General features: G+C 38.9%; 2 protein-coding genes across 7 annotated transcripts; one reads left to right on the plus strand and one right to left on the minus strand.

Moving 5' to 3' along the window:
• Positions 1-2000: 2000 nt before the first annotated feature.
• Positions 2001-10747, plus strand: LOC108276331 (peroxisome proliferator-activated receptor gamma). Its single transcript, XM_017487917.3, has 6 exons — positions 2001-2321; positions 3131-3297; positions 4043-4181; positions 4271-4470; positions 5525-5978; positions 9355-10747. The coding sequence occupies exons 1-6, from the start codon at positions 2126-2128 to the stop codon at positions 9600-9602; spliced, it is 1404 nt and encodes a 467-aa protein (XP_017343406.1). The 5' UTR covers positions 2001-2125; the 3' UTR covers positions 9603-10747.
• Positions 10748-11644: 897 nt separating this feature from the next.
• On the minus strand, positions 11645-27440 carry raf1a (Raf-1 proto-oncogene, serine/threonine kinase a). 6 transcript variants are annotated; one of them, XM_047160401.2, is made up of 18 exons: positions 27271-27440; positions 22826-23047; positions 22209-22321; positions 20627-20729; positions 20390-20547; positions 19894-19986; positions 18828-19011; positions 17209-17268; positions 16998-17031; positions 16367-16473; positions 16135-16252; positions 15939-16023; positions 14793-14969; positions 14606-14652; positions 14196-14314; positions 13924-14055; positions 12812-12946; positions 11645-12540 (listed from the first exon to the last, which is right to left on the minus strand). In XM_047160401.2, exons 2-18 carry the CDS (start codon positions 23024-23026, stop codon positions 12400-12402), a joined length of 2007 nt encoding a protein of 668 aa, XP_047016357.1. In that variant the 5' UTR covers positions 23027-23047; positions 27271-27440; the 3' UTR covers positions 11645-12399. The 6 variants fall into 6 exon arrangements, with proteins under 6 accessions (XP_047016357.1, XP_047016359.1, XP_047016356.1 ...); XM_047160403.2 differs by having other exon boundaries at positions 18858-19011; positions 27271-27439; XM_047160400.2 differs by having other exon boundaries at positions 16367-16476; positions 27271-27439.
• Between the last annotated feature and the right edge of the window lie 248 nt (positions 27441-27688).

Here is a 27688-nt window from a genome sequence, read left to right on the forward strand (position 1 = left end):
ATAAACCTGTACTTGAAAATCAACAACAGTATCTGACATAATAACAGGACTATTATAAAAAGCAGCAGAAAACGTTTCCATAGGAAGATGGTTTAGGATGCGAGAACTAATTTCATGATAAAATATCCTGAAAAAACGGTCAAACTGGCCCTCTGATGTGTGTAGGGCCAGTTACATGTTGAAAAAGGTTCAAACACACAGTCTTTCACCTTTATTGTGAAATTGTAACGTATAAATATCAAACACACAGAAATGTTTTTTTGGGGGGAAAAACCCCCAAAAAACTTCCAATACAGCTTGCATAAACGTGCACACTCTTATATAACTGGGAATTTGTTCAGAATCAACCAATCAATCATGATAAATACTAATTAGTGTACACCTGCCAACAATTAAAGTGACTGACAAAAAATTTCCCGAGGCACTGGATATACCATGGACGTTTGGCATGAGAGTGACACGATTAAGAACAGGACGTCCCTCTAAAATTGATGAGAAGATCAGGTGAAAACTGGTCAGGGAAGCTGCTGAGAGGGCTACAGCAATATTAAAATAATTTCAGCAATTTCTGGCAAGTACTGGTTACTCCCTACATGTGACAACAATCTCCCGAAAAAAATCATCTGCACGTACTCACCATCCTGACACCAGCAACAAGAGCAAATTCATGTCTTCATTCCACGGTTGTGGGTTCGATTCCCGCCGCTGCCCTGTGTGTGTGGAGTTTGCGTGTTCTCCCTGTGCTGCGGGGGTTTCCTCCGGGTTCTCCGGTTTCCTCCCCCGGACGAACTAAGTGCACCGCTGTGTTACTCTTGACCTCCCTAACGCATCGTGTCAATTTGCTGAAAATCTGAGAATGTTGAATTTTTCACCCAAAAGAAAAACAGTAAGGGGAATCTTACTGAGATTGTTTGGGTTTTGTGTTTTGGGTTTTTTTAGCGTTCTCTGATTTTCACTAAATTCACACCGTGCGTTAGGGAGGCTGAGACTAACTCAGAGGTGCACTTGGGGTTAGGGTTAATTAGTAACATATCAAATTCTAATTTTATTGGCCACATACACAATTATACACAGTACGACGTGCAGTGAAACGCTTTTTTCGATGGTCCCTGACATAAAAATAGAAGTTACATAAACCAAAATTAATTTCTATACAGGTAGGAAAGAAAAATATTTTAAAAATCTGATGTATAGGAGAGAAAGATCGGTGGCAGAAACAGTACAACTGTGTTTTGCATAATGTGCAGTGGGTTGGTGTAACATCTGGCTCTAGTCCTAGGTGTTGTCCTGGTTGAGGAACCGAATGGCCTGTGGGAACAAGATCCTCATTCTCTCTGTTGGCCTTTAGGGAGCAGAAGCACGTCACTGACTGCAACAGAGAGAAGAGTCCGCTGAGCTCCTTCACTCGGCCTTGGTAGATGGACTGCAGGTCAGGGAGCTCAGTGCAGATGTTGCACTCAGCTGATTGCACCATCTTCTGGAGAGCCACTTATCCTGCTTGGTGCTGTTCCCAAACCCAGCTGTGATGCTTCCCATCAGGATGCCCTCCATGGTGCAGGTGTAAAAGTTCCTTAGCACATTAAAGGGCAGTTTACAGGCCCTTAAGAGTCTAAAGTGGTAAAGACGCTGACGGGTCTTCTTCACCAGGGGGTTAATGTGACAGGACCATGGCATGTCCTGGTGATATGAACCACTCTCTCCAATGGGACCCCGTTAATCTAAAGGGAGTGGTGGTTCCTCTGCAGCTTCCTCATGCCTGCTGACATCTGTAACACACACACACACACACACACACACACACACACACACACACACACATACACACATTAATAAGATGGAAATTATTATCAGCGATCATCTTTCTCAATCTTTTTCATGCTGTAATAAAGGTCAAATATATATTTAAGAAGATTCCTCCTACCTCCGAGTCTTTCAATGGATCACGTGTTGTCTATAAAACATCTGGAAGCTGAACCTGAACCTCACTGCAGGTTAATGTTTAAAAAAACCAGACCTTTGAGATCATAAAATTCCGCTTGGACCATTAAAACTGTCAATTATTCCTTCTTTCTCCTCCACTGCTTCATTCAGTCTGATCCCCGGACCTTCACTCGTCCAATTAACCATGTGTACGGATGGAGAGAAGTTTGACGCCTGGAACATGAGTTTTGGACTCGATCAGCTCGGACTGGACGAAATGACAATATACGGTTTCGACGTGACATTTCCATCAAAACCCGAGTTCTCCTTGAGCGCTTCCAGTGAGGATTCTGAACTCGCCAATGACACGGACACTCAGCGTCTCCACAGTGAGGAGGAAAGTACGTCATGCTGTTACAGTGAGATACCCAGATTCACATTTACACCACGGCACTGCTGAGTTCTGGACTGTGATTGGTCAGGAGGTGGTGATTAATTCTCTAGAACAGAGGCTCTGACAGCAGCGCAGGTTTATATTAATGCTCTAGTTCTAATACATTATCGTTTCTATAGTAACGGCTCATTCACAGGGACGTGTACAGCGCACGCTCCACTGATAATAAACAGATTTCAATAATGGTTGATATGGTGAAGTTTCCTGTGAGAGGAAATGTGTTTATGAAACGTGTATGGAAGGAGTCTCCAGTGTCAGTGCTGTGTAACAGACAGAGGTAAAGCTGTAACTTTTCCAAAAGTTTTCTGGACCAAACACACACACACACACACACACACACACACACACACACACACACACACACAGACACACACACACAGTTTTTTTAAAATCTCTACTTATCTGAGATCTGAGATAAGTAGAGTCAATCAGTGTGAGTTTAAGAAGTCCAAATGCATTGTGGGTAATGGTGAGATTGCAACATGACCTCGCTCATTTAAACGATGGGGTTTAATAGTTGATATCAGACAGAGTTTATGAGGACGTGGTGTTTAAGTGGTATTCTCAAGGACTCCGACACAAAACACACTTTCTATACAAAATAGTGTTGAAGCTGTAGATCAGCATATTTAAATGCATGAACTCAGGACATTGTATATTCTGTATCATGTACTGAATCATTGTAGAGTTAAAAATCAAGAAATTTAAGATATTTTTATTAATAAATAGTGTTTAAGTGGTTTTGTCCTGGTTCAGGTTCTAGGTGCTCAGGTTTGAAGACTCCGCCTCATACAGAACACAGCTTCTCGTACGCCAAGCTGCACGACGACGCCAGCACCGCGTTACTAAACATGGCGTGTAAGATATGTGGAGATCGAGCCTCGGGGTATCACTACGGCGTCCACGCTTGTGAAGGGTGTAAGGTAACTAAAACGCTGCTAAAGAAACAGTTTGGAGAAAATTTCTGGACAGATTTGCATATTCATGCATATTCATAGATGCTGGTATTTTTAATGAGGGGGGAAAAAGTGTAGAGATGTTCCACTGACATTTTTATCCATTGTTTATGCATTAAAATTCCTAAACTATTTAATATTTTACAGGGATTGTTATTTTAAAAAGGTATAAAATGGTGTTTTAGGAGATTTTAAAGCACTGATAGTATAAACTGAAATTCTGGTAGTAATTAATGATTTAAGTTGATAAATTCAGTAAAACATTAGTGTAATAATTCACATGCTGTATACGGCTCTTTATAAACACTGAACATTTATTTACATTTCATTTCTGTTGGGAAAAGAAGATATGGCACAAATAACTTAACATGCATTTTATATATATAATGAATATAAAATGTAAAAAAAAAAAAATTAAAAAAAAAAAACATACTGTAACAGTACGAAAGTCTCCAAGGCATTAATCATTTAAAAAAAAAAAATTGTTTTATTTATAAAGCCAAAAGAGGAGGAATTCAGTTTACCAGTTAATAATGTGAGCTGACTCAATATTTTCCTGTATAATATGCATTTATTAGTAGAGTATTGATGTATTCATGTGAAATATGTGAAAAATAATAACAGGAAATTGGAGCAACTTCTAAAAGGCATCTGATGCCGAACCTGCGATCTGCGATCTAATCTAAAGGATTAAGATTTTGAAATTGTTCAGGGCTTCTTTCGGAGAACCGTGGGATTGAAGCTGAAGTATAAACACTGCAGCCGGAACTGTCGAGTCCACAAAAAAAGCCGGAACAAGTGTCAGTTCTGCCGGTTTAAGAAGTGTGTTTTGGCAGGAATGTCTCACACAGGTACGTCAATAAACTGCTTATCTTTAACCAGAACACTTCTCATTTAAAGTGCCATCCTGCAGAAGAACTTAAATATCGCTTCCTCACAGCCATTCGTTTTGGGAGAACGCCTCTAGCCGAGCGAGAGAAGCTGATCATGGAGTTCCACACAGTCGTGCATCGGCTGGAACCGGAGTCAGGAAAACAACAAGCGATCGCCAGGAATTTATACCGTTCCTACCTCAGACACTTCCCAATAACGAAGAGCAAAGCCAAAGCCATTTTATCAGGAAAAGACACAGAAAACCCGGTAAAATTACTCAGAACTTGCTTTAATCTCTACAAATAAAGGAAACCCTTTAATCTTGAGCCTTAATCCACAACCTAAAACATGTAACCCTATCGTTTAATCCCTAACACTAAATCTCACCCCTAAACCCTAATCCCTAATCTTAAAATCTAATCCTCAACCCTAACCCCCAACCCTAAATCTCACCCCTAATCCCTCATCCCTAATCCCTAATCTTAAAATCTAATCCTCAACCAAAAATCCTTACGCTGGAATTTAAACCAGACTTTTACGTTTAAAAGAGGAAGATTTAGGGTTAATGATTGAAGTGTAAAGATCAGGATTAGGGATAAAGGTTAAGGTTTAAGGTTTAAGGTTAACATTCTGGGGTAAACTCAGGATAAGGTTTTGGTTGAGGATAAATTTTTAGGATTAGGAGGTAAAGGGTAAGATTCAGGGTTAAGGATCTAAAATGAAGGTCAGACCTTGGGGTTGAAATTTAGGGCTAAGGATCAAGGGTTAGGGTTTACAGATAAAATGAAGGGGTAAATTAGATTTTAAGAGTAGGGATTAGAATAAAGGATTAGGGGAAAGGGGTTATTTTTAGAGTGAAAAATTACAGTTAATGATAAGAGATAAGTCTTAAGGTTTAGGGTTAAATTCAGGATTAAGGTTATAGATTGATTTGGGATTAGGGGTTTAGCAGATTAAATGTACGGTTAACAATCAAAGGTTAGGGGATTGGGGTTAAGATTAAATGCTCTTAAACGTAGTCCTGATATTGAATCTCTAACCCTAAAATCACAACCCTTAACTCCTAATCCTTAATTCATGATCTCTAATTCTGTAATCTAATTCTTACTCATGAATTTAACCCATCATTTTATAGTCATCCCTAAAGCTCAATCCCATTATCCCTTAGTCCCTTGATTCGGGTCATTTTCGAGTGTGTTAAAACATCCTGGGATTAGCACATCTTCACTAGCACACAGCTGTTCTGTCTGGAATGCGTTCCGAATTTATTTTGATGTTCTACTCAGTATGAGAATTGATCAGACATTCTTCCTCCCGTCAGCTGTTCATCATCCACGATATGAAGTCTCTGATGGCTGGTGAGGGGTTCCTGGTGTGGAAGCACTCGTCTGTGCCGGCTCTGTTCCCCGTCGCCGAGCTGGAGTTGTCCATGTTCCGCCGTGTGCAGTACGGCTCGGCCGAGTGCGTGCGCAGAGTCGCAGAGTTTGCGAAGAGCATCCCGGGTTTCGGGGAGCTGGAGCTGAGCGATCAGATCACCATGCTGAAGTACAGCGCCTTCGAGGTGAACATCATCTGCCTGAGTCACTTCACCAACAAGGACGGCGTGCTGATGGCCGAGGGACGAGTCTTCATGACCCGAGAGTTCATCAAGAGCCTCCGCAAACCGTTCTGCGACATGATGGAGACCAAGTTTGACTTCTTGGATAAATTTAGAGCACTCGAGCTGGAGGAGTGCGACCTGGTGCTCTTCATCACCGCAGTCATCCTGTGTGGAGGTAAAAACATCTAGTGCTCCATTAACATAAACCATTTAATGTTGAGGAAATGAGTTCATTCCTGTTCTCACTGACGTTATAGCAGCTAGTTATAAACAGTCATTCCACCAACCCTCTCTATTCCCCCTCTCTATTCCCTTTCTCTATTCCCTTTCTCTATTCCCTCTCTCTATTCCCTTTCTCTATTCCCTTTCTCTATTCTCTCTCTCTATTCCCTTTCTCTATTCCCCCTCTCTATTCCCTTTCTCTATTCCCTTTCTCTATTCCCTTTCTCTATTCCCTTTCTCTATTCCCTTTCTCTATTCTCTCTCTCTATTCCCTTTCTCTATTCCCTTTCTCTATTCCCTTTCTCTATTCTCTCTCTCTATTCCCTTTCTCTATTCCCCCTCTCTATTCCCTTTCTCTATTCTCTCTCTCTATTCCCTTTCTCTATTCTCTCTCTCTATTCCCTTTCTCTATTCTCTCTCTCTATTCCCTTTCTCTATTCCCCCTCTCTATTCCCTTTCTCTATTCCCTCTCTCTATTCCCTTTCTCTATTCCCTTTCTCTATTCCCTTTCTCTATTCCCTTTCTCTATTCTCTCTCTCTATTCCCTTTCTCTATTCCCCCTCTCTATTCCCTTTCTCTATTCCCTCTCTCTATTCCCTTTCTCTATTCCCTTTCTCTATTCCCTTTCTCTATTCTCTCTCTCTATTCCCTTTCTCTATTCCCCCTCTCTATTCCCTTTCTCTATTCCCTCTCTCTATTCCCTCTCTCTATTCCCTCTCTCTATTCCCCCTCTCTATTCCCTTTCTCTATTCCCTCTCTCTATTCCCTCTCTCTATTCCCTCTCTCTATTCCCTCTCTCTATTCCCTTTCTCTATTCTCTCTCTCTATTCCCTCTCTCTATTCCCTCTCTCTATTCCCTCTCTCTATTCCCTTTCTCTATTCCCTTTCTCTATTCCCCCCCTCTATTCCCCCTCTCTATTCCCTCTCTTTATTCCCCCTTTCTATTCCCTCTCTTTATTCCCCCTCTCTATTCCCCCTCTCTATTCCCCCTCGTTATTCTCTCTCTTTTCCCCCTCTCTATTCTCTCTCTCTTTATTCTCTCTCTCTATTCTCCCTCTTTATTCCCTCTCTCTATCCCCCCTCTATTCCCCCTCTTTATTCCCTCTCGTTATTCGCTCTCTATTCCCCCTTTCAATTCCCCCTCTCTATTCCCCCTCTTTATTCTCTATCTTTATTCCCCCCTCTATTCCCTCTCTCTATTCCCTCTCTCTATTTCCCCTCTCTATTTCCCCTCTCTATTCCCTCTCTCTATTCCCCCTCTCTATTCCCTCTCTCTATTCCCCCTCTCTATTCCCCCTCTCTATTCCCTCTCTTTATTCTCCCTCATTATTCGCTCTTTATTCTCTTGAACAAATCACAGCTTGTCAGAAGTGTAAACTTTGTCCTGAAGATGTTCCAGCTTCACCTCTGACTGTTACACAGCACTGACACTGGAGACTCCTTCCTTACATGTAAAATAGATCTCCACATAAACTGGTGTTTTTTAACACGTTTATTATCAGTGGAGCGTGCACTGTACACGTCCCTGTGAGTGAGCCGTTACTATAGAAACGATAAGGTATCAGAACGAGAGCATTAATATAAACCTGCGCTACTGTCAGAGCCGCTGTAATAGAGAATTAATCACCGCCTCCTGACCAATCACAGTCCAGAACATATGCTGACCGGACAAATGGGTTTTCAGAGTGTTGGGGTTAATGGTGTAAAAGTTCACCATTTACACATTAATGTTTAAAAAATATGAACTAACAATTTTTTTACTTCATTTAAAAATTTAAAAGCTAATTTTATAACAAGACTAAAAGGTTAAAATAACTGGATTTAACAGATCAATCAAGATAAATCTTAAATTTAATTGCTACTTTAATCCTGAATAAATCCAGGATTATTTAATTAATTTGTATCACTGAGACCATTTGTATCATACAACACATGATGTTGTATGTGATGATTTTATCCAAAATTTATCCAAAACTAAACTAGTACGGTGCCCTCCATTAATATTGGCACCCTTGGTAAATATGAGTAAAGAAGGCTGTGAAAAATTGTCTTTATTGTTTAAGCTTTTGATCTTTTATAAAAAAAAAAATTTTTAAATCACAAAAATACTCAAAACACAACACAGGTTTATAAAAAAAATTCTTTGTTAAATATAGGTGTGCAACAATTATTGGCACCCTTTTAGTCAATACTTTGTGCTAACTCCCTCTGCCAAGATAACAGCTCTGAGTCTTCTCCTATAACGCCTGATGAGGTTGGAGAATACATGGTGAGGGATCTGAGAGCGTTCCTCCATACAGAATCTCTCCAGATCCTTCACATTTCGAGATCCACGCTGGTGGACTCTCCTCTTCAGTTCACCCCACAGGTGTTCTATGGGGTTCGGGTCAGGGGACTGGGATGGTCATGGCAGGACCTTGATTTTGTGGTCAGTAAACCATTTCTGTGTTGATGTTGATGATGTTTTGGATCATCGTCCTGCTGGAAGATCCAACCACGGCCCATTTGAATCTTTCTGTCAGAGGCAGTCAGGTTTTCATTTAATATCTGTTGATATTTGATAGAGTCCATGATGCCATGTGTCCTAACAAAATGTCCAGGTCCTCTGCAGAAAAACAGCCCAAAACATTAAAGATCCTCCTCCATATTTAACCGTGGGCATGAGGGACTTTTCCATACAGCTACCTATCTGTGTGCTCCAAAACCACCTCTGTGTTTATTACCAAAAAGCTCCATTTTGGTTTCATCTGACCGTAGAACCCGATCCCATTTGAAGTTCCAGTAGTGTCGGCACACTGAAGACGCTCCAGTTTGTTTTTGGATGAGCGTTGAGCACGATGGCTTAGCGGTTAGCACGTTCGCCTCACACCTCCAGGGTTGGGGGTTCGATTCCCACGGAGTTTGCATGTTCTCCCCGTGCTGCAGGGTACTCCGGTTTCCTCCCCCAGTCCAGTAGTGTATGAATGGGTGTGTGTGTATGTGATTGTGCCCTGCAATGGATGTCCAGGGTGTACCCCGCTTTGTGCCCAATGCTCCCTGGGATAGGCTCCAGGTTCCCTATAGAGCTAATTCAGAGATGGAGATTATTAGGGGGTGATGGAGAAGGGTCAGTTGGGGAATTTTGGGCAGGTTATACCCCTACAGACATGAGTGTCCTGGGAATTTTAACAAAAGGTTAAACAATAAAGAATTTTTCACAGCCTTCGTTGCTCATATTTACCAAGGGTGCCAATATTAGTGGAGTACACTGTATAACAGAGTAACTTCCATTACGTGCTAGTTGCTAGTCATTAGTGTTTAACCTGTGCCACTTTGCTGCCTGACTGCAGATCGGCCGGGTTTGGTGAACCCAAAAGCCATCGAGGCGCTCCAGGATGAGGTTCTTCAGACTCTGGAGTTCCAGCTGAAGGTTCTCCACCCCGAGTCTCCGCACCTCTTCGCCAAACTGCTGCAGAAGATGACGGACCTGCGGTCGCTGGTTGCTGAACATGTACGCAACATCCACCTACTGAAGAAGAGCGAGCTGGACATGTGTCTTCACCCGCTCTTACTGGAGATCATGCAGGACCTCTACTAGAACCCAGAACATGACTGGGAACCGTTATTAATGACCTGGATTTTATAAACATGTTAATAAGAGCATCACTAGACAGGAAATAAGACTCACTGTAATATTCCAGAATCTGCTTTTAGTTAAGAATCCAGTATTAGAATCCAAACGAGAGCAAATTCTTCATTTGTACTGAAAAAATATGAAATAAAACGTTTTGCTTTGTTTGAGAACACATCAGACTTTTAAAAATCCAGATAAAACTTTAAAGCAAGAGAGAGATTAATTCATTCAATTTTTTAAAAAAAAAAATAAAGATTAATAATTTTTTTTTTTTAAAAGCTGATCCAGATTGTTCTTCCTTTATAAAAAGTCAAAAAAAAAAATCAGATCAACAATTAAAAAATTAAATAAATAAAAACACTGAAAAAGCAAGATCTAGATTATTCTCTTTAAACAAATACATTTTTAAAAAAGTTTAAAAGTCCAGATGATTCATTTTTTTTAAAATAAAGATATGTTATTAATTGAAAAAAGATGAAATCCCAGGTCAAGATTTTTCATTTAAACAAAAGGACAACAGCAAGATTCAGATTACTGATTTAAATAAGAAAAAGAAAAACAATCTCCAGAGTAATAATTCTAAGAAATATAAAAAGGCTCCAATTATTCATTTAAAAATTTTACAGCAAAATTCAGAATATTTATTTAAAATGTAAAACACAAGATCCAAATTTTTATTTATTTAAAAGATTGAAAATAAGATGAGTATTAATTAATTAAAGAAAATAAAAGTAATAAATACAACTAAAATTTTAGGTCGCTTTTGCTTAAAATTGTTTGATGTGGCAGTTCCACAAAAAGTCATTAAATAACAGAAAAAGACAAAAGTACAACACTTCCACTCTGATCAAGAAATCTAGCTTTTAGAAATATTCAAATTAGAAGCAACTCTAACCCTACATGCCCCGCCCCTTTTCCCACTGCATGGCCTGTATTTGCATACAGAAACATGATTGGCTGTTATATTTTATGATGCAATAACAGTTGTAGTTTCCTTACTGTGATGTGTCTGTTCACTTAAGATCATTTCTCCTGAAAGAGTTTGATTTTAAACACATTTTATAAAGTTAATGGCGATGTTTACAAAATTAAAGTGCATTATAAAGTTACTGATGAAGTCATTTCTGAGTTATTGTCTACAATTTTTCACACGATGATGCTGGAGTCCATTTCCCCAGCCAGCAACGCCCGTCCTGAGAGCCGAGTGCAAAAGTTATCACTCCCTTATTTTTAAAATGACAACATGTAATGTGAATTGAATTTTATGGAAGCTTCTTCATGATCACAAGTAACCGAACTGTTGCTCCTTAAACATACAGATGTTCTACAGAGGTTCTACTTCTCCAAAACTAAACTGAGTAAAATATTCAGGTCCGTTTCTCCGAGATGTGATGGGTGCCTGGTGTCTGAGGAATCTCGAATCACCTTGAATAGGAAGCCGTTTGTGTTGTTAAGCAGATTTTACGTGAATCACAGGTACGAGATGTAATTAAATATCAATGATGAGAAAAGAGTACTGTGCAAAAATAAACAAAAAATGAACCTGAGGTATTACATTTGATGAGAAAATTGTGACGATTATTCATCGCTGCACCCTGCCATCATGTAGGCACGGGTGCCAATACTTTCCTTATTTGGTTAATAAAACACACAGCTCCAAAAACAGTATTATACCCTACGTAGTGAGCGAATATAGTGAACAGGAAGCCATTTGTCAGATTTAATGTGAAATAGTCGTAAGAAAACAGTACTGAATGAATTAATTTTAAAAAATAATTTTAAATGTACATTTTGAGGGAGAAAAATGTGAATCATGCAAAAAATAATCAAACAAATAAATAAAGGCAGATTAGCTGCTCTTGTCAGAGACGTTATAATAATCAGAACGATTCTGACCAATCAGTGGTCAGTACCATTTCTAGCCCTGCCCACATCATTTATTCATTCAAATTTGTTACATGCAGTATGACTGTAGTAGAAAAACAGACACTTCAATTAAAATGCAATGCTTTTGTATTTAACTTTAATTTAAATTTTTATTAAAATAACCATTATTGATAAACAGTTTGTACTCGAGTCTGCAATAAAACCCAGAAATACACAGCTGATTCAAAATCAAACGGTCTTAAAAACATCGAGTCCTACTCTTCAAAATCAACACCGTTAAAACTCTGAACACTGATCTGTTTACAGGATGTGCACGTTAACATTAACGCTCTAGCGTATAAAACTCCACACGCAGGGAAAGGCACGGCGACGGCGGAAGACGTGTGGACGGATTCAAACTAAAACCCTCCGTCCTTCACGCCGTGACGGACACGAGCTCCTTCTCCGCTCCTGCAGCAAAGCAAAGCTTAGAATAACATCGTCTGTAGTTTAAGAAATAAAACCGTGACATTTCTGCTGTTAGCTGAACAGCAGGACGATCAGCGGCTCGTTTCAGCATGTCAAATATAGCAGTAAACATAAACCTTTAATGCTTAGACCTGTAACAATTACGTATCTACACTTTTTAAACACAACCCAGATTTCATCTGACTGGTTTTTGTGCATGAAGACCTCCTTCACCTTCAAATAATACAACAGAGTCCTTTTTCTCTTCGCCTTCATCTGAGAGAGAGAGAGAGAGAGAGAGAGAGAGAGAGAGAGAGAGAGAGAGAGAGAGAGAGAGAGAGAGAGAGAGAGAGAGAGATTGATTACACCGCTTTCAGGAAGATGTCTGAAGACGTGGTGTGGTTTCCATCAGCTCCAGCTTGTGGCGTCAGAACACGGGCAGCTTCATGGAGGTCAAAGTGCAGGAGTTGATGTCCTCGGTGTGAGTGGCTCTGTGCAGCGACGGCTCCGAGGCGCTGCGGTTGATTTTGGGTAAAGCGTGCTGCAGGAGCTCGATGGAGGACAGGATCTGAACAAACACCAGGACAGGAAAAGGATTAAAAATCCTTATTAAAGTCTTATTAACCAATCAGAACACTGGAATCTACAGGACCAATCAAAAGTCAGATTGAAATCTTTACAGAACATCTCCTCATATTCACTCATTAATACTTTTTTTCCAGCAGTACTTTGTCCTCCATGTTGCAAAATCAGTGAAATGTTAAAAATGCAAACCTTAATGATTGGATGAATATTTATGATGCAGAGTGAACTATAAAAGTAAGGTATTGATGCGTCACCTGAGGGAACAACGGTCTCTCTTCTTTGGATTTTTTAATACAGTCGGCGACCAGGCGCTTCATGGCTTTGGGGCAGCTCTTATACAGCTTAGTGAGATCCGGAGACAGATAACCTCGACCAACCATGAAGATAATCTACACACACACACACACACACACACACACACACACACACACACACACACACACACGGTCAATAGTTTCCCAGGTTCTGATTGTCACATCAGTATTCCCCGGATTTTTTATATCCCAGTTAAATTATGTTTAATCCATACATAATTCATCAAAAGGTGTTGATTAATGTTCTAAACCATAATAATTCTAAAATTAATTGATGCGAGTGCAGGATTGCGATTTAATATGGAAATTAAGTCATGAAAAAAAAAAAGGTATTAGCTTTAATCCTACCTCCCAAATCGCACCCTCGTCCCACCCCCTAATTGACCCGGCCCCCAACCGCACCCTCGCCCCACCCCCTAATTGACCAAGCCCCAACCGCACCCTCACCCCACCCCCTAATTGACCAAGCCCCCAACCGCGCCCCCAACCGCACCCTCGCCCCACCCCCTAATTGACCAAGCCCCAACCTCACCCTCACCCCACCCCCTAATTGACCAAGCCCCCAACCGCACCCTCACCCCACCCCCTAATTGACCAAGCCCCAACCTCACCCTCACCCCACCCCCTAATTGACCAAGCCCCAACCTCACCCTACCCCCTAATTGACCAAGCCCCCAACCGCACCCTCACCCCACCCCCTAATTGACCAAGCCCCCAACCGCACCCTCACCCCACCCCCTAATTGACCAAGCCCCCAACCGCACCCTCACCCCACCCCCTAATTGACCAGGCCCCCAACCGCACCCTCTCCCCACCCAATTGACCCGGCCCCCAACCGCATCCTCTCCCCACCCAATTGACCCGGCCCCCAACCGCATCCTCTCCCCACCCCTAATTGACCCGGCCCCCAACCGCACCCTCTCCCAACCCCCTAATTGACCCAGCCCCCAACCGCACCCTCATCTACAGACTAACAGGCATTAGCTACAGCATGTTTTTATGTAATGTAATGTAATGTGATGAATGTGTACTGTGTACATATCGAGCTGTACCTGATCTCTGTTAGCGATGTGTGAATACGGAAGCTCGCCGGTCATCAGTTCATACAGAACGATTCCGTAGGAATAAACGTCGGATTGGAAACTGTACGGATTGTTGTCCTGCATTCTGATCACCTCAGGAGCCTGGCGAGGAACATTATAGAGAGATAAAGATCATACTGTTATTATATAAAGAGCACGGTTTCACTTATACCTTCATCCTGAGAACACTACCTACATCCCAAACTATCCTGCTTTCATTTTTATCCGTGGATGAAACTCACCATCCATAATATGGATCCTGACGGGTGTTCAACCTGATGAGAGCCGCTCCACCTAGCCTTCACCGTGGCTAAACCGAAATCCCCGATCTTCACCGTCAGGCCTTCATGCAGGAAAATGTCTGTGTTCCGGTTAAAGCGGTTATTTTTACTGGCAATCGATTTTATTTCCATGTTATTCTTACAACCTGTTATAAATCAAATCTGACATTTTATAATGTCATAATGTAATTATTAATGTAATTATTATTTCTTCTTTTTATTTGTATTTGATGTTTAACTTTAATGTTGTTTTTTTTGCTACAACTTCCTACTTTAGCCAGTTTTCATGTTTCCATTCTCATTTTTAAATAAAGTTGTCTTCATGCCCAAAAATGAAATGTGTATAAATGAATAAATTGTGATAAGGATACTGTTGGACTTCATGTCTCGGTGGATGATGTTCTTTGCGTGCAAGTAGCTGAAATTAAACGAACAGAAACATTAAATCTCTGCTCGAGTTAAATTTACACACAATTACAGAAAGGTAGCTGATCGTCCCAGACGTGTCCGGTGTTCCGAGTCTGCTTCTGTAGTGATGTTTATGCTCCTGACACTCACTCCATGCCCTGAGCCGTCTGCCTCGCAATGTCGATCAGCTGTAACATCTGGTAGTCGGTCTCCAGCACGTGGAGGTGTTTGTACAGACTGCTGCCCTCGCACCACTGCGTCACGATGGCCAGGTTATCCTTCGTCATGTAGCCCATAAACAGCAGGATGTTCACATGTCGGGTTTTCCTGTACACACGGAGAAAGACCGAGAGGTTCCACACTCAACACACCAACCATCACCATCCACTTTTATAAGAACACCTGTACACCTGCTCATTCATGCAGTATCTAAATCAGCCAATCATATAGCAGCAGCACAGTGCATAAAATCATGCAGATACAGGACAAGAGCTTCGGCTAACGTTCACTTCAAACAGAAAAGGTGCGATCTCTGAGTTTAACCGCAGCCTGTTAGTCTCCAGAGTTTACACAGAATGGCGCAAAAAACAAAAAACATCACGTGAGCCGGCTGAAACCTCTTGTTGATAAGAGATCAGAGGAGAATGATCAGACCACATCAGGTTCCTCTCCTGTCAGACAAGAGCAAGAATATGACGAAATCATGGGCACGGACTCGCCCACACTGGACAGCTGAAGACTGATTTTTCTTTTAAGGAGTCTGTGCCTATGATAGCCTCAGGAGAATAACCTGATGTGGTCTTCTGCTGTGGTAGCTCATCCACCTCAAGGTTTGACGTGTTGTGCGTTCCGAGATGCTTTTCTGCTCACCACGGTTGTAAAGCGTGACTATATGAGTTACTATAGACTTCCTGTCAGCTTAGACCAGTCTGATCATTCTCCTCTGATTTCTCTCAACAAGGTGTTTCCACACACAGAACTGTCACTCACTCAATGTTTTTTGTTTTTCGCACCAGTCTGTGTGTGAAACTCCCAGCAGGAGGTCAGCAGTTTCTGAAAAACTCAAACCAGCCCATCTGGTACCAACATACACATCAGCGTTAAAGTCACACTTTAGAGATCAGACTTTTTCCTTCATTCTGATGTTTGATGTGAACGTTAACTGAAGCTCTTGACCTGTACCCGCATGATTTTACGCACTGTTCTGCCGACACATGATTGGCTGATTGGATAACTGCATGAATGAATGTGTGCATGTGTGTGTGCTGTTCTGATGTTTTAAGGACGCCGCCTCACCGCAGAACTGCGACTTCATTACGAAAGGCCTGGAACTGCTCCGGCGTGGGATCAGTGACTTTTAAGATCTTGACGGCGACGTCACCTGTGAGTCCGGACAGAGGAACAGGAGCTTAGCGATGGGTCATTATTCTGTAACCAGACATTGTGCTGGATGTGCATGTTCAGGTTCTCCAGCAGTACTCGATTCTCTCACCGTGCCATTTCCCTTTGTAAACGGTTCCGAAAGATCCCGAGCCGATTCTGGAGTGCAGCATGACCTCGCTGGCTTCGATCTCCCAGTAATAACTCGAGTCTCTCTTATCCCTCGGACGCTGGGAGCAATATACACACGTTGTGGTGTGTTTCATGTAATTTAGATGCAAATTATCTCATGCTTGAAAAAGGAGTGCATTTTGAGGTGAAGCAGCGTGCGTTAGAGGACTTACGATTTTGTTTTTCTCCTGTGAGCTGAAGGGCGGCGCCCTCTCTTTCTGAGCTGGAGGCGGAGTTTTGGACTGGTTCCAGCCAGTCGGACTCTGGTTTGGGGAACTTCCTGCTGTAGGAGAGTTCAAATAAAACCCGGAATGAGCATATACGCACAAAAAAAAAAAATCAAGCAATGTATAACAATATGAATAAATATTTATATCAATAAATAATACAGTGATCACTCAGAGTGGGCGTGTATTTAAGACCATAAATGGAGAAGGTGGGTGTGCCATTAAGATTCATATGTTTTGTACAGATTTTCTTAGCAATAGAAAAATCTCTCTGAGTGCAATGACAGTACTTTAACTATTCAGGAATGTTTGTTTATCAGGGCTTAATGTCCATATATGGGCCTAAAGACACGCCCATCTGCCCTACTCTTTAACTGCCAGAAAAAAAGATTGAAAATGTGACTAACTTTAAAGAAATCTTATGCACAATGTAAAAATGAAAGATTCCCTTTGATTCCCTAATTGGCTGAACAGTTTTGAACAACAACAACAACAACAACAATAATAATAACAACATTATTAAACAAAACATTCTGGATTATTGGAAATCCTATACTGCAGTTTTTTCCCCTCTTACCTGATCCGTGACCTTGTCCATGACGTATCGCATCCTGTACAAATTAATAAGTAAATTAATAAAGAAATAAATACATAAGTACAATATTTCAAATTCGAACAAAACACTTATTCCTCCTTCTCGCTGCGTATTTAGCAAATATTATCATTTTGGTTTCTAAGAGAATTTTACAGCCATGAATTAGAAATGTGAAGAGGTGAACAATACCTACTCTTCTCTTCAGACAAAATCTCCGGCACCAGGAACTAGGAGAAGTATTCAGGCAATCTACCTACTCCACACCGCGAGTGACACAATGACAACCACGAGAGTGTGACCACGGAGGAAATACAGAGGTGGGGGGGTGAAAAGAAAAGTACACAGAACACTAACTGGTGTCCAAATCGGGTGCTGTTGAGTTCTGGATTCTGATTGGTCAGAAGGTTTTGATTAATTTTCTGTAAAGAAATTCAGCTGCAAGTCATGGGTTTATATTAAAAGGCGCTTGTTCCACTCGCTCCAAATAAACGGATTAAAAGAATCGCTGATATGGTGACGTAATCTGTAATTTATGTAACATGTAGGGAAAGAGTCTCCAGTGTCAGCGCTGTGTAACGGTCAGTAAGTTTCCCAAATCTTCATCACAGAGGAGTTTACACTTCTTTACTGTTTCTCACTAACACCACACACTGATTATTTTCTTATTAACTTCACCAACAGACACCAGGACACCAGCTAGTGACAAACAGGAGGAAAGTAAAAACTGTATAAAAGAAGTATAACAGACTGCAGTGAGGAAAATTTACTTTACGATAGAGAGAGAGAGAGAGAGAGAGAGAGAGAGAGAGAGAGAGAGAGAGAGAGAGAGAGAGAGAGAGAGTTGGACAGGGACAGACAGAGAAAGAGGGAGACACATATACACACACACATATATATATATATATATATATATATATATATATAATGTGTGTATATGTGTATATGTGTGTGTATATATATATATATATATATATATATATATATATATATATATATATATATACACACATTATATATATATATATATATATATATATATATATATATAATGTGTGTATATATATATATATATATATATATATATATACACACACATTATATATATATATATATATATACATATATATATAATGTGTGTATATATATATATATATATATATATATATATATACACACATTATATATATATATATATATATATATAATGTGTGTATATATATATATATATATATATATACACACATTATATATATATATATATATATATATATATATATATATAATGTGTGTATATATATATATATATATATACACACATTATATATATATATATATATATATATATATATATATATATATAATGTGTGTATATATATATATATATATATATATATATATATATATACACACATTATATATATATATATATATACATATATATATAATGTGTGTATATATATATATATATATATATATATACACACATTATATATATATATATATATATATATATATATATATATATGTGTGTGTGTGTATATGTATATATGTATATGTGTATATATATATATATATATATATATATATATATATATATATAAAAAGGATAGTAGAGAGAGATAGAAAATATAGAAGGAAAAGAGAGAGACTAAAAAGGAACAAGAGAGAAAGACAGACTGACAGAAAGATGGAGTGAGAGAGAGATGGACAGGGACAGACGAAGAGAGACACAAAGAGAGAGAGAGAGAGAGAGAGAGAGAGAGAGAGAGAGAGAGAGAGAGAGGGAAAGACCAAGAAACAGAGTTGGCGCACCATGGACAGAGAGACAGACAGGTCAGTCACCTCGATCAGGCTGCTGTCCACAGGCAGGGCGGTGCTGACCATGTGTACGTTGGGTGTGGAGGTGGAGCGCTGTCTCTGAGAGAGAGCGCCCCCTGCAGGAGGATACACCGTGCTGTCGTTAAACGCTTGAGGAGTCGAGTGTCTGTGTGCTGAGCTGGAGGAGACATGAGAGACAACACAAACATCACGCACTGACAAAACACCACACCACGACACACACATGGATACAAAACCCACGTGTGCTGCACATACACTTTTCACGTCACGACTTGTCCGAAACCACAAACCTTAGTTTAAATTACAAGCTGTTTAAACACAGGGAGGTATAACACGTGCTTCCTCCGAGACACGTGAAGTCTGCACAGGAAAGTGCTATCCACCCGCTTCTACATACATGAGCTCAGAGACAACCATGATTGGCTAGTGTCACTGCGATTGACATGGGAGAGAGGAAGTATGCCCCGCCCACCCACAGAGTACGGACTTTTGCTACAGTGATAAAAATCACAAAACACTTTATCAAAGTTTTTATGTTTATGGGTCCAAGCACTGAAGTCAACTCAGACCTATGGCTTTAAAAATATTATTTAAATAAAAAAATCTTAATAACGTTCATGAGATAAATCCATACTGAGGGAGTGCAGAATTTATACTACAGTTGAAGTGAACCTCACTACAAAACGTTTGAGACCCGCTGCTTTAGAGTAACTGCTTCACTAAACAAGTGTACTCCCCTGTAAAGACACGGCCGTTAATCCCATTAGAACTAATTATTTTCCACTAGTGCATAAACAGTAATAAAATGTCACAATAAAAACCTCCCTGTGTTCAAACACTTTACCTGTCCCTCCCTGTGGACCTGCGCGTGAAATCCACCCCAGCACTGTTTCTACACACTCCCCTGCTTTATTATGAACCTATACACTAAACATGTCCCTCATGAAGAATTTAGCTATGTGAGACTCAAGAAATATCTGTGTTTACATACAAAATATGAATATTTATAGATAACGAGGCGAACAGGAAGGTGTCCTACCTGCTGGGCATTCGGCTCATGGACTCCCTCATCCTCCTAGAGGTAATGGGAGGCAGAGACGGAGCGCCGCTTTCACCGGGAGTCGGAAATAATCTGGCAAAACACGTGCCGAGGAGATTTAAAAAAAAAAAAAAAATAATTAATTCTGTTCAATAAGTTTATTTATTGTTTAAAAATTATCATTAATAAATACTACATAATAATTATCTAAAAAACACTTGTAATTAACAAAATTACTATTAATAAATGTATAATATTTGCATCATTGCATCTATTTCTTTTCTTATCTTGTACAGCGCCTTTCTAAATGAAATCAAAATCTATATCATCATCATCGTCATCATCATGGCTGAAACTACTGAATATTTTATTATATATTCTGCCGAACAGCGGCCCCGATATTTGATTGCCATCTTTATTCTGTACATTTAAGGAATAATTGTACTGACGAAATAAAATAAAGGTGTAGGTGAGGTGAGGGCGTGGAGACACTCACAGAAGCTGCCTGATGTTACTCCAGTCCACACACATGGTGGGAACCTTGGTGCTGCAGTGCTCGTGGAATTTATACCCACACGTCTGGCAGCGGAAGCCGTTCAGAAGGAACTTCTGGCACATGTCGCAGTACGCCAACTTCAGAAACGTTTTCCTCACCTTAAACACAAACGGAGGATCGTCATGAGCGTCGAATTTTATACTTCATACTGTACTGAGTAACCTGAGGGAAACTCACAAAGTTGTGGGTGGTCAGAGGAACGTGATCGAGAACCTCCACCAGGAGCTCCTCTCCGATGAGCGACGTCGAGTCCGTGTTCCAGTCCATACGAGACTTTTTACTGCAATTAAAGAGGGGAAAAAATCAAAAGGTTTGAGTAAAATCCGTTTATTACAACAGGCAGAATATAACCATTTCTCTTCATGTGAGTTCTTACAAAAATATTTGAGCGATTTAAAATATTTGAAGATGGAAACGAAGTTAATTACTAATATTTCTCACATAATCACACATATCCTGTAGCACTTATATATACACCTCCACTAACACATATACATATATATATACATATATATATATATATATATATATATATATATATATATATATATATATATATACACACATATATATATATATATATATATATATATATATATATACATATATATATATATATACATATATATATATATATATATATATATATATATATATATATATATATATATATATATATACACACATATATATATATATATATATATATATATATACACACATATATATATATATATATATATATATATATATATACACACATATATATATATATATATATATATATATATACACACATATATATATATATATATATATATATATACACACATATATATATATATATATATATATATATATATATATATATATATATATATATATATCTCCTCTAACATGTATATACACCCCCTCTAACACATATGTATCTATACACACCTCCTCTAACACACACACACACACACACACACACATACATATACACACACAACTCCTCTCTTATATATTTTATATATTTTATATATTTTACTATAAAGTAATTTTTTTTTTTAAACTTTGCGATGATACTTAAGAAAAATGTTTGATGATACGCTTTACCATCTATAAAATCAGTTTTTAAAAATCAGTTTTTAATCAATAAATGATAAATTAATAACAATTTAACAAGATTTCAGCAGCACACTGCTTCCATCAGTACGTACATTAAACTAAATTAATACAGTTTAATAATAATCAGATTACTGTAAAAATATCTACACAGACACCACAGAGAGACACGAGCCCTATTGGGATGGATTAGTTCATCAGTGGAACATGTTTAATACGTTTTTTTCACGTGTCCTCAGTCATGAAACTCTATTGCGCTGTGTTTTCTTCGAACCCGGACATGGACGTTTGTGTCAGTTCCTTAACTATCTAATATTAAATGCTGATAAATTAATAACTATACATGATCAGTCTGAATATAAATTAGATAATTTACAGTACGAGTTTATCAGCATTTAAACATTCGATATTTGAGGACGTGTCAGTGATAAAGCTACAGATTGTTTACAGAACAGTAAAAGTTGATGTAATGATTTACAGCTGTAGCTGCAGTTAGAACACCTTTAATCCACCTGAGATCTCGCTTTTCTTAATGATTTTATTTTCTCTCTCCTCATGAAAATGTTGATCATGTTGATCACACTAAACGCGTGTATAGGGCGTGCGGTGTGGTGGCGACGGTGTGCTTGTGCAGCTACATCGGCACTCTGACCTCCGGTGTCCTGCGTGGAGTTTATAGACAGCGCAGCACTCAGGTTGGAGTCCTCGAACCTTCAGCGCTTTGATAAGGCAGCTGTGGAGGGTCATACCGGGCCGCACGTTCACCTGAACACACACATCGAGTACACAATTACAACACCACACACACACCACTGCACACACAATTACACCACAAAACCACTGCCACACACGAGAAGCGCTTATAATAATGTGGACAGAACACTCGTGTGTATTAAAATGAAGTGTGTGTGGGGAACAGATGGAGTTTTCAGTGTTAGTGATGAAGCTACACACATTCTGTGATTTATAGAGAGATTATTACAGAGACGTGAGAACTGAATGATGACACGTGACTTCTGGGAACAATAAAGAAAAGAAACAATTAGAGGATTAGACTTCGACAAAAATAAATATTATTAAATAGCTGATTAACATTAGACTACACCATCATACCATAAACATTTCAAACCATAACATCCTGTTAATTATGCTAATTAAACTCAGAGAGAGAGAGAGAGAGAGAGAGAGAGAGAGAGAGAGAGAGAGAGAGAGAGAGAGAGAGAGAGTGTGTGTGTGTGTGTGTGTGTGTGTGCGTGTGCAGGGACTCACGACAGTGCGCTGCTGGTTAGGCAGGTACACCCGGATGGTGCTGCTGGCCTTGGAGTCGGGGATTTTGGAGTCGTCGGAGGCGCGGCGCTGGTACGGGAAGTCCTGCGCGGCAGTGGGGGAGACACACGGGCTCTCCAGCGCCGACTCCTTCATCCCCAGGCCGTTGCTGATGGTCTTCCACGCTCCCTGGAGATGCTCCATCAGAACAAACACTTACAAAATCTGTGGAGAAATTTCCACTGAGGTTCAAAACAGCTTTAAAACACCAACAGCATCGATGATCAGAAATAACACGTGGAGTTTTATTAATCACGTGTACTGAGATATGATAACCTGTAGCATGCTAGCTTTTCTTTATGTGGCGATTACTTATTTATTTTAGGGATGCACCGAATGTTCGGCAACCGAAATTATACAATAAGTGAAAAGGCCGAATAAATTCGACCGAACAATGATGTGTTTGATGACGCGACCAAACAGCCTAGCAACCTGAGTGAGACGCGCGGAGCTTTAATTACAGCAAACATGTCGGCAGTGTGGAAGCATTTTAAAGTGTCAGAGAAGGATGTAAGAATGGCCGTTGAAGAAGTAGGCATATGTCTAGGACAATTATTCATTTGTTGTGGGTCCATCCACTTTTTTGGACTCGTCAATGCACTTTTTTGTTGTAGTCTACAGAGTGTTAAATTCTTTCAGCAGTCAGATATAGGCTTACCATCGGCTATTCAAGGGGCACAAAGATGACCACATCAAAATATCTTTATTTTACTCATTTATTTATTTAAAGTTATATTGTGCCTTGTTGGTAGCCTTGCCTGCTGGAATGAAAAAAAATGTTCAGTGTTGAATAAATATTTCAAAATTGTAGTTTTTGTAATTGATTTTTTCTTTGAAAAGCAGGACAGAATAGTAAAAAGCACATTTTGACTACTTTATTTAAGTAATGGTGAAAAAAAATGATAAAATAAATGGAAAAAACGCAAAAAACGTGTTCGGGATTCGTCCTTCGGCCAAGTTTTCTAATATATTCGGTTTCGGCCAAGAATTTTCATTTCGGTGCATCCCTAATTTATTTACATGTCAGACAGGTTAATTCAGTTCTTAATTAAGTAATTAAGTTCACACAGCAGTATTTTCACCGACAAAACTAGAACTATCATTATACAATATTAAAGCTTATAAAGAATTTAAAGTCGTTAACAGCAAAGGATGAGTTCACACCCATCAGTCCGTCTGTCGACTCTGAATCAGTGTCAACTCGATTCACTCGTATTCTTTTTTAATGAATTTTATCCTGTACATATTTAATTAAAAATGTTCTTTCATTCTTTTGTCAAAAACTACTGTCAAAATCATCACGTGAGCTGAAATCACAAAAATCTCCTGAGCACGGAGAACCCAACGCACACGACGTGTCTGATTCAGTTCCTGCAGTGAGTCGACTCAAAGTCTAATCGTTTCCTCACTAGAGCTCACCCGGAATCGGATCCGGATCACCCCGCTCGCCCTCTCTCAGTCCAGAGAGAGATCCGACCTGCCTAAAGAACCTGACTCAAAGGCTGAACACGCCAAACACACTGAACACTGTGTATGTGAATCAAGTACACGAGCAAATACGAGCGAGTTCGTCCTGCATTGATGTGATGAGCAGCTCAAAACAAAGCAAGGTCATTTTAGTAAAAATAAACAGGATATTGAGTGTGAATTTTGTCAAGGCTGAATGTCACACAGTGTTGAGTTTGATATTTCTGTAACGATCACGATTCACTCCGATCACGAGTCGATTTGATTCATGATACTCACTTTACGATTCGATTTTTCTGAAACTTTTGAACCAAATTTGAACAAAGGAAGAAAAATGACAACCGAAACGAATCCTTTTTTTCTGAATCAAAAACAATGTGCATTTTGGTCTGTATAAAACTAAACATTTTTTAAAAAGCCAAAAACAGTGGTTTAATATTGTAAACAAAATTAGCTACAGGTTTGCCGTAATCTTACAAATTAACAAATACATTTATTAATTCTCCAAAAACAATTAAAATGTCTGACCTGGGGGAAATAATCGACCGAAACACACTGAGTTCTGTATCAGCACCTGCATCTAGTTAACTGTTATTAAAGCTCCAAACTCGGCTAAAGTGGGCACCATTTTATTTTATTCATTGTGCTTGACCAATCAGTGATCAGCGTTGCCTCTAGCCCTGCCCACAGGCCCCTGTACTGGTAAGGTGGGGGGGACACAGGTACTGAGATACAGCGTGACTCGATCAGTGACGAAAATAAAAATACACGTGTTAACTGAGCAGAGCAGGCAGACGGGAGCGTGGATTTACACACTACAGTGAAATGGTGTTTTATTTAAATAAATACAATAAATATACCTTATATAAATAATAACAAATAAAAATGCAGCCATAAATATATAAAGGAGTTAATGCATTGTGAAATATAAACGTAAATATAAATGTGTAATCTGAAAAGAAATAAATTATGAAATAAAAGTATTCTTCTGGGAAAAAAACACAGAAATAAAAATGAGTGATCAAATAATATTTGAAAATAATAAGTTCAGTATTATATATTTGTTCAATTATTTCACAATGTTGTATTGACTCGTATATAAATCTACTGTTGAATTATTTTTTTTATCCTGGTCATGTTTCTATTATTCATTTAATTCCAAGACAAAATGACATTCCTTAAAAATCCATAGCCATATACATATATATAGAAATAAAAACTGGTAGAACGGCGTACACACCAGCTTTTATTGTTTTAAACGAGTCTCTAACGCAGAGACATGGGACAAGCATCAAAAAGAGGAACAAGAACCAGAAGTGAACACTTTCACACGATAAAACTAATCACAGACGGGTTCTGTCTGCGCTCGGCATCTCCAATTTAACCCCGACTCATTACTTCATTCGTCATAATTTGTGTGTGTGTGTGTGTGTGGGGGGGGGTAATTATGTAATATATATATATATATATATATATATATATATATATATATATATATATATATAGTACTTTTCATACATTTAAAAAGCACCTCAAAGTGCTTTACAGTGTAAAATAAAAAAGAAACAAAAAAATGCAGTGAAAAAATTAAACAGATCATTTTTTTTAATTATAGCAAATAACTGACACAAAAAAGAAAATATTCTAAACATTTAATGTTTAAATTAAATATTTACAAATACAAAATAGGTTTTTGTTTAAATAAAATAAATAAATAAATAAAAAAGTGTGTTAATAAAAGTACTTCAAATAATAAATACTCATCAAATGCCAAAGTAAAAAAACTATTTTTTAAAGTTTTTAAAAACTCTCAATTAGGCATTTATTTAAATGTGCAGAAATATATATTTCGGTAAAAAAAAATTAAGATGGTAATTTATTTTAAAATATTTAACATCAACTCAACTGCTTATTAGACTTTTTCAAATTTGTGTTTTTAACTTAATATCTAGGGGGGAATGATAAAACATTGGGGGGAAAATAAAAGTGTAATTAAAAGCATTTTTAAAACATTTTTAAGTATTGAACTAAATCACAATAATAATAATAATAATAATAATAATAATAATAACAATAACAATAACAACTCACACCCAAGAGTTTGTGATTATCTACAATTATTTGGTACTTCATTTATATAAAGATAGTTGAGAAGCCCAGGATCTGAACACGCATTTTAAACGTTTATGAGGACATTTTAAGGCCCAGACTGTATTTTACACTGTAAATACTAATTATCTATGATATTAATTATTATATAAAACCACAAAGACGAGTTTTTTAGTCTGTTTATCGGATATAAAAATATGAATCAGTAAAAACAGCTCTTTTTTAAACGGTTTTAAAAACTTCTCCAACTGTAAAAGTGTCATTAAACACAACTTTCTCTCAGATTAAAGTGTGAAGTTTAACAGTCTGGGATGAAGTTTAATTCCTCCTGAGCTGCTGAACTTTATTTACTCATAAATTAAAGCTATTTTTCTGAAGAATATTTCCCCACTTTCTCTGTTTACACTATGAAGGAGCCGGCCAGCCTGGCTAAGCTAACCCAGCTAACCCCAGGAACAACTTATATAACCTGGATATTTCAGCTCTACGCGTTTTTACACACTAAAACTCAAGTTTATTCGGTTTTCTGACGGTGTAAACCCATCCTTCTCCTCACAAATCACAATGTCCTGCATAAACACTACCGCTAATGTGGTTAGCAAACTAGCGTGCTAAGCTAACTCCCGATTACTAGCCACGTAAAGAAAACTTCGCCTTAGATCCACGTCTGGGTTTTTTATTTGCTTGTTTGTTTGTTTGCTTTTTAAATAAAGTCGTGTGAGGGCTCGTGAGCGTTCTGTAAAAGATCAGAGTGAAGAACTAAAGAAGAAACGCGTCAATAAACTCACAAACAAGTGACAAATAAAACTCACCAAGAAAAGTTTGAAAAGTTCAGAACCGCCATAGTTACTTCAGGGAAAAAACACACACTGTGGTGACGTCAACATTTAAACTCTTCAAACGGGGAGAGAGAGAGAGAGAGAGAGAGAGAGAGAGAGAGAGAGGGAGAGAGAGACAGGGACAGAGAGAGACAATGGAAAAAGAGATAGGGGCAGAGAGAGACGGGGGGGCAGAGAGAGACGGGGGGGGCAGAGAGAGACGGGGGGGGGGGGGCAGAGAGACGGGAGGGGGGCAGAGAGACGGGGGGGGCAGAGAGACGGGGGGGGCAGAGAGAGACGGGGGGCAGAGAGGGAGACTGGGGGAGAGAGAGATGGAGAGAGAGAGAGAGAGAGACAAGGAGAGAGAGACAGGGGAGAGAGAGAGAGACAAATGAGAGACAGACGGGGACAG

The sequence above is a fragment of the Ictalurus punctatus genome, chromosome 15 (genome assembly GCF_001660625.3).
Source record: "Ictalurus punctatus breed USDA103 chromosome 15, Coco_2.0, whole genome shotgun sequence".
In the NCBI taxonomy this organism is placed as follows: Eukaryota; Metazoa; Chordata; class Actinopteri; order Siluriformes; family Ictaluridae; genus Ictalurus; species Ictalurus punctatus.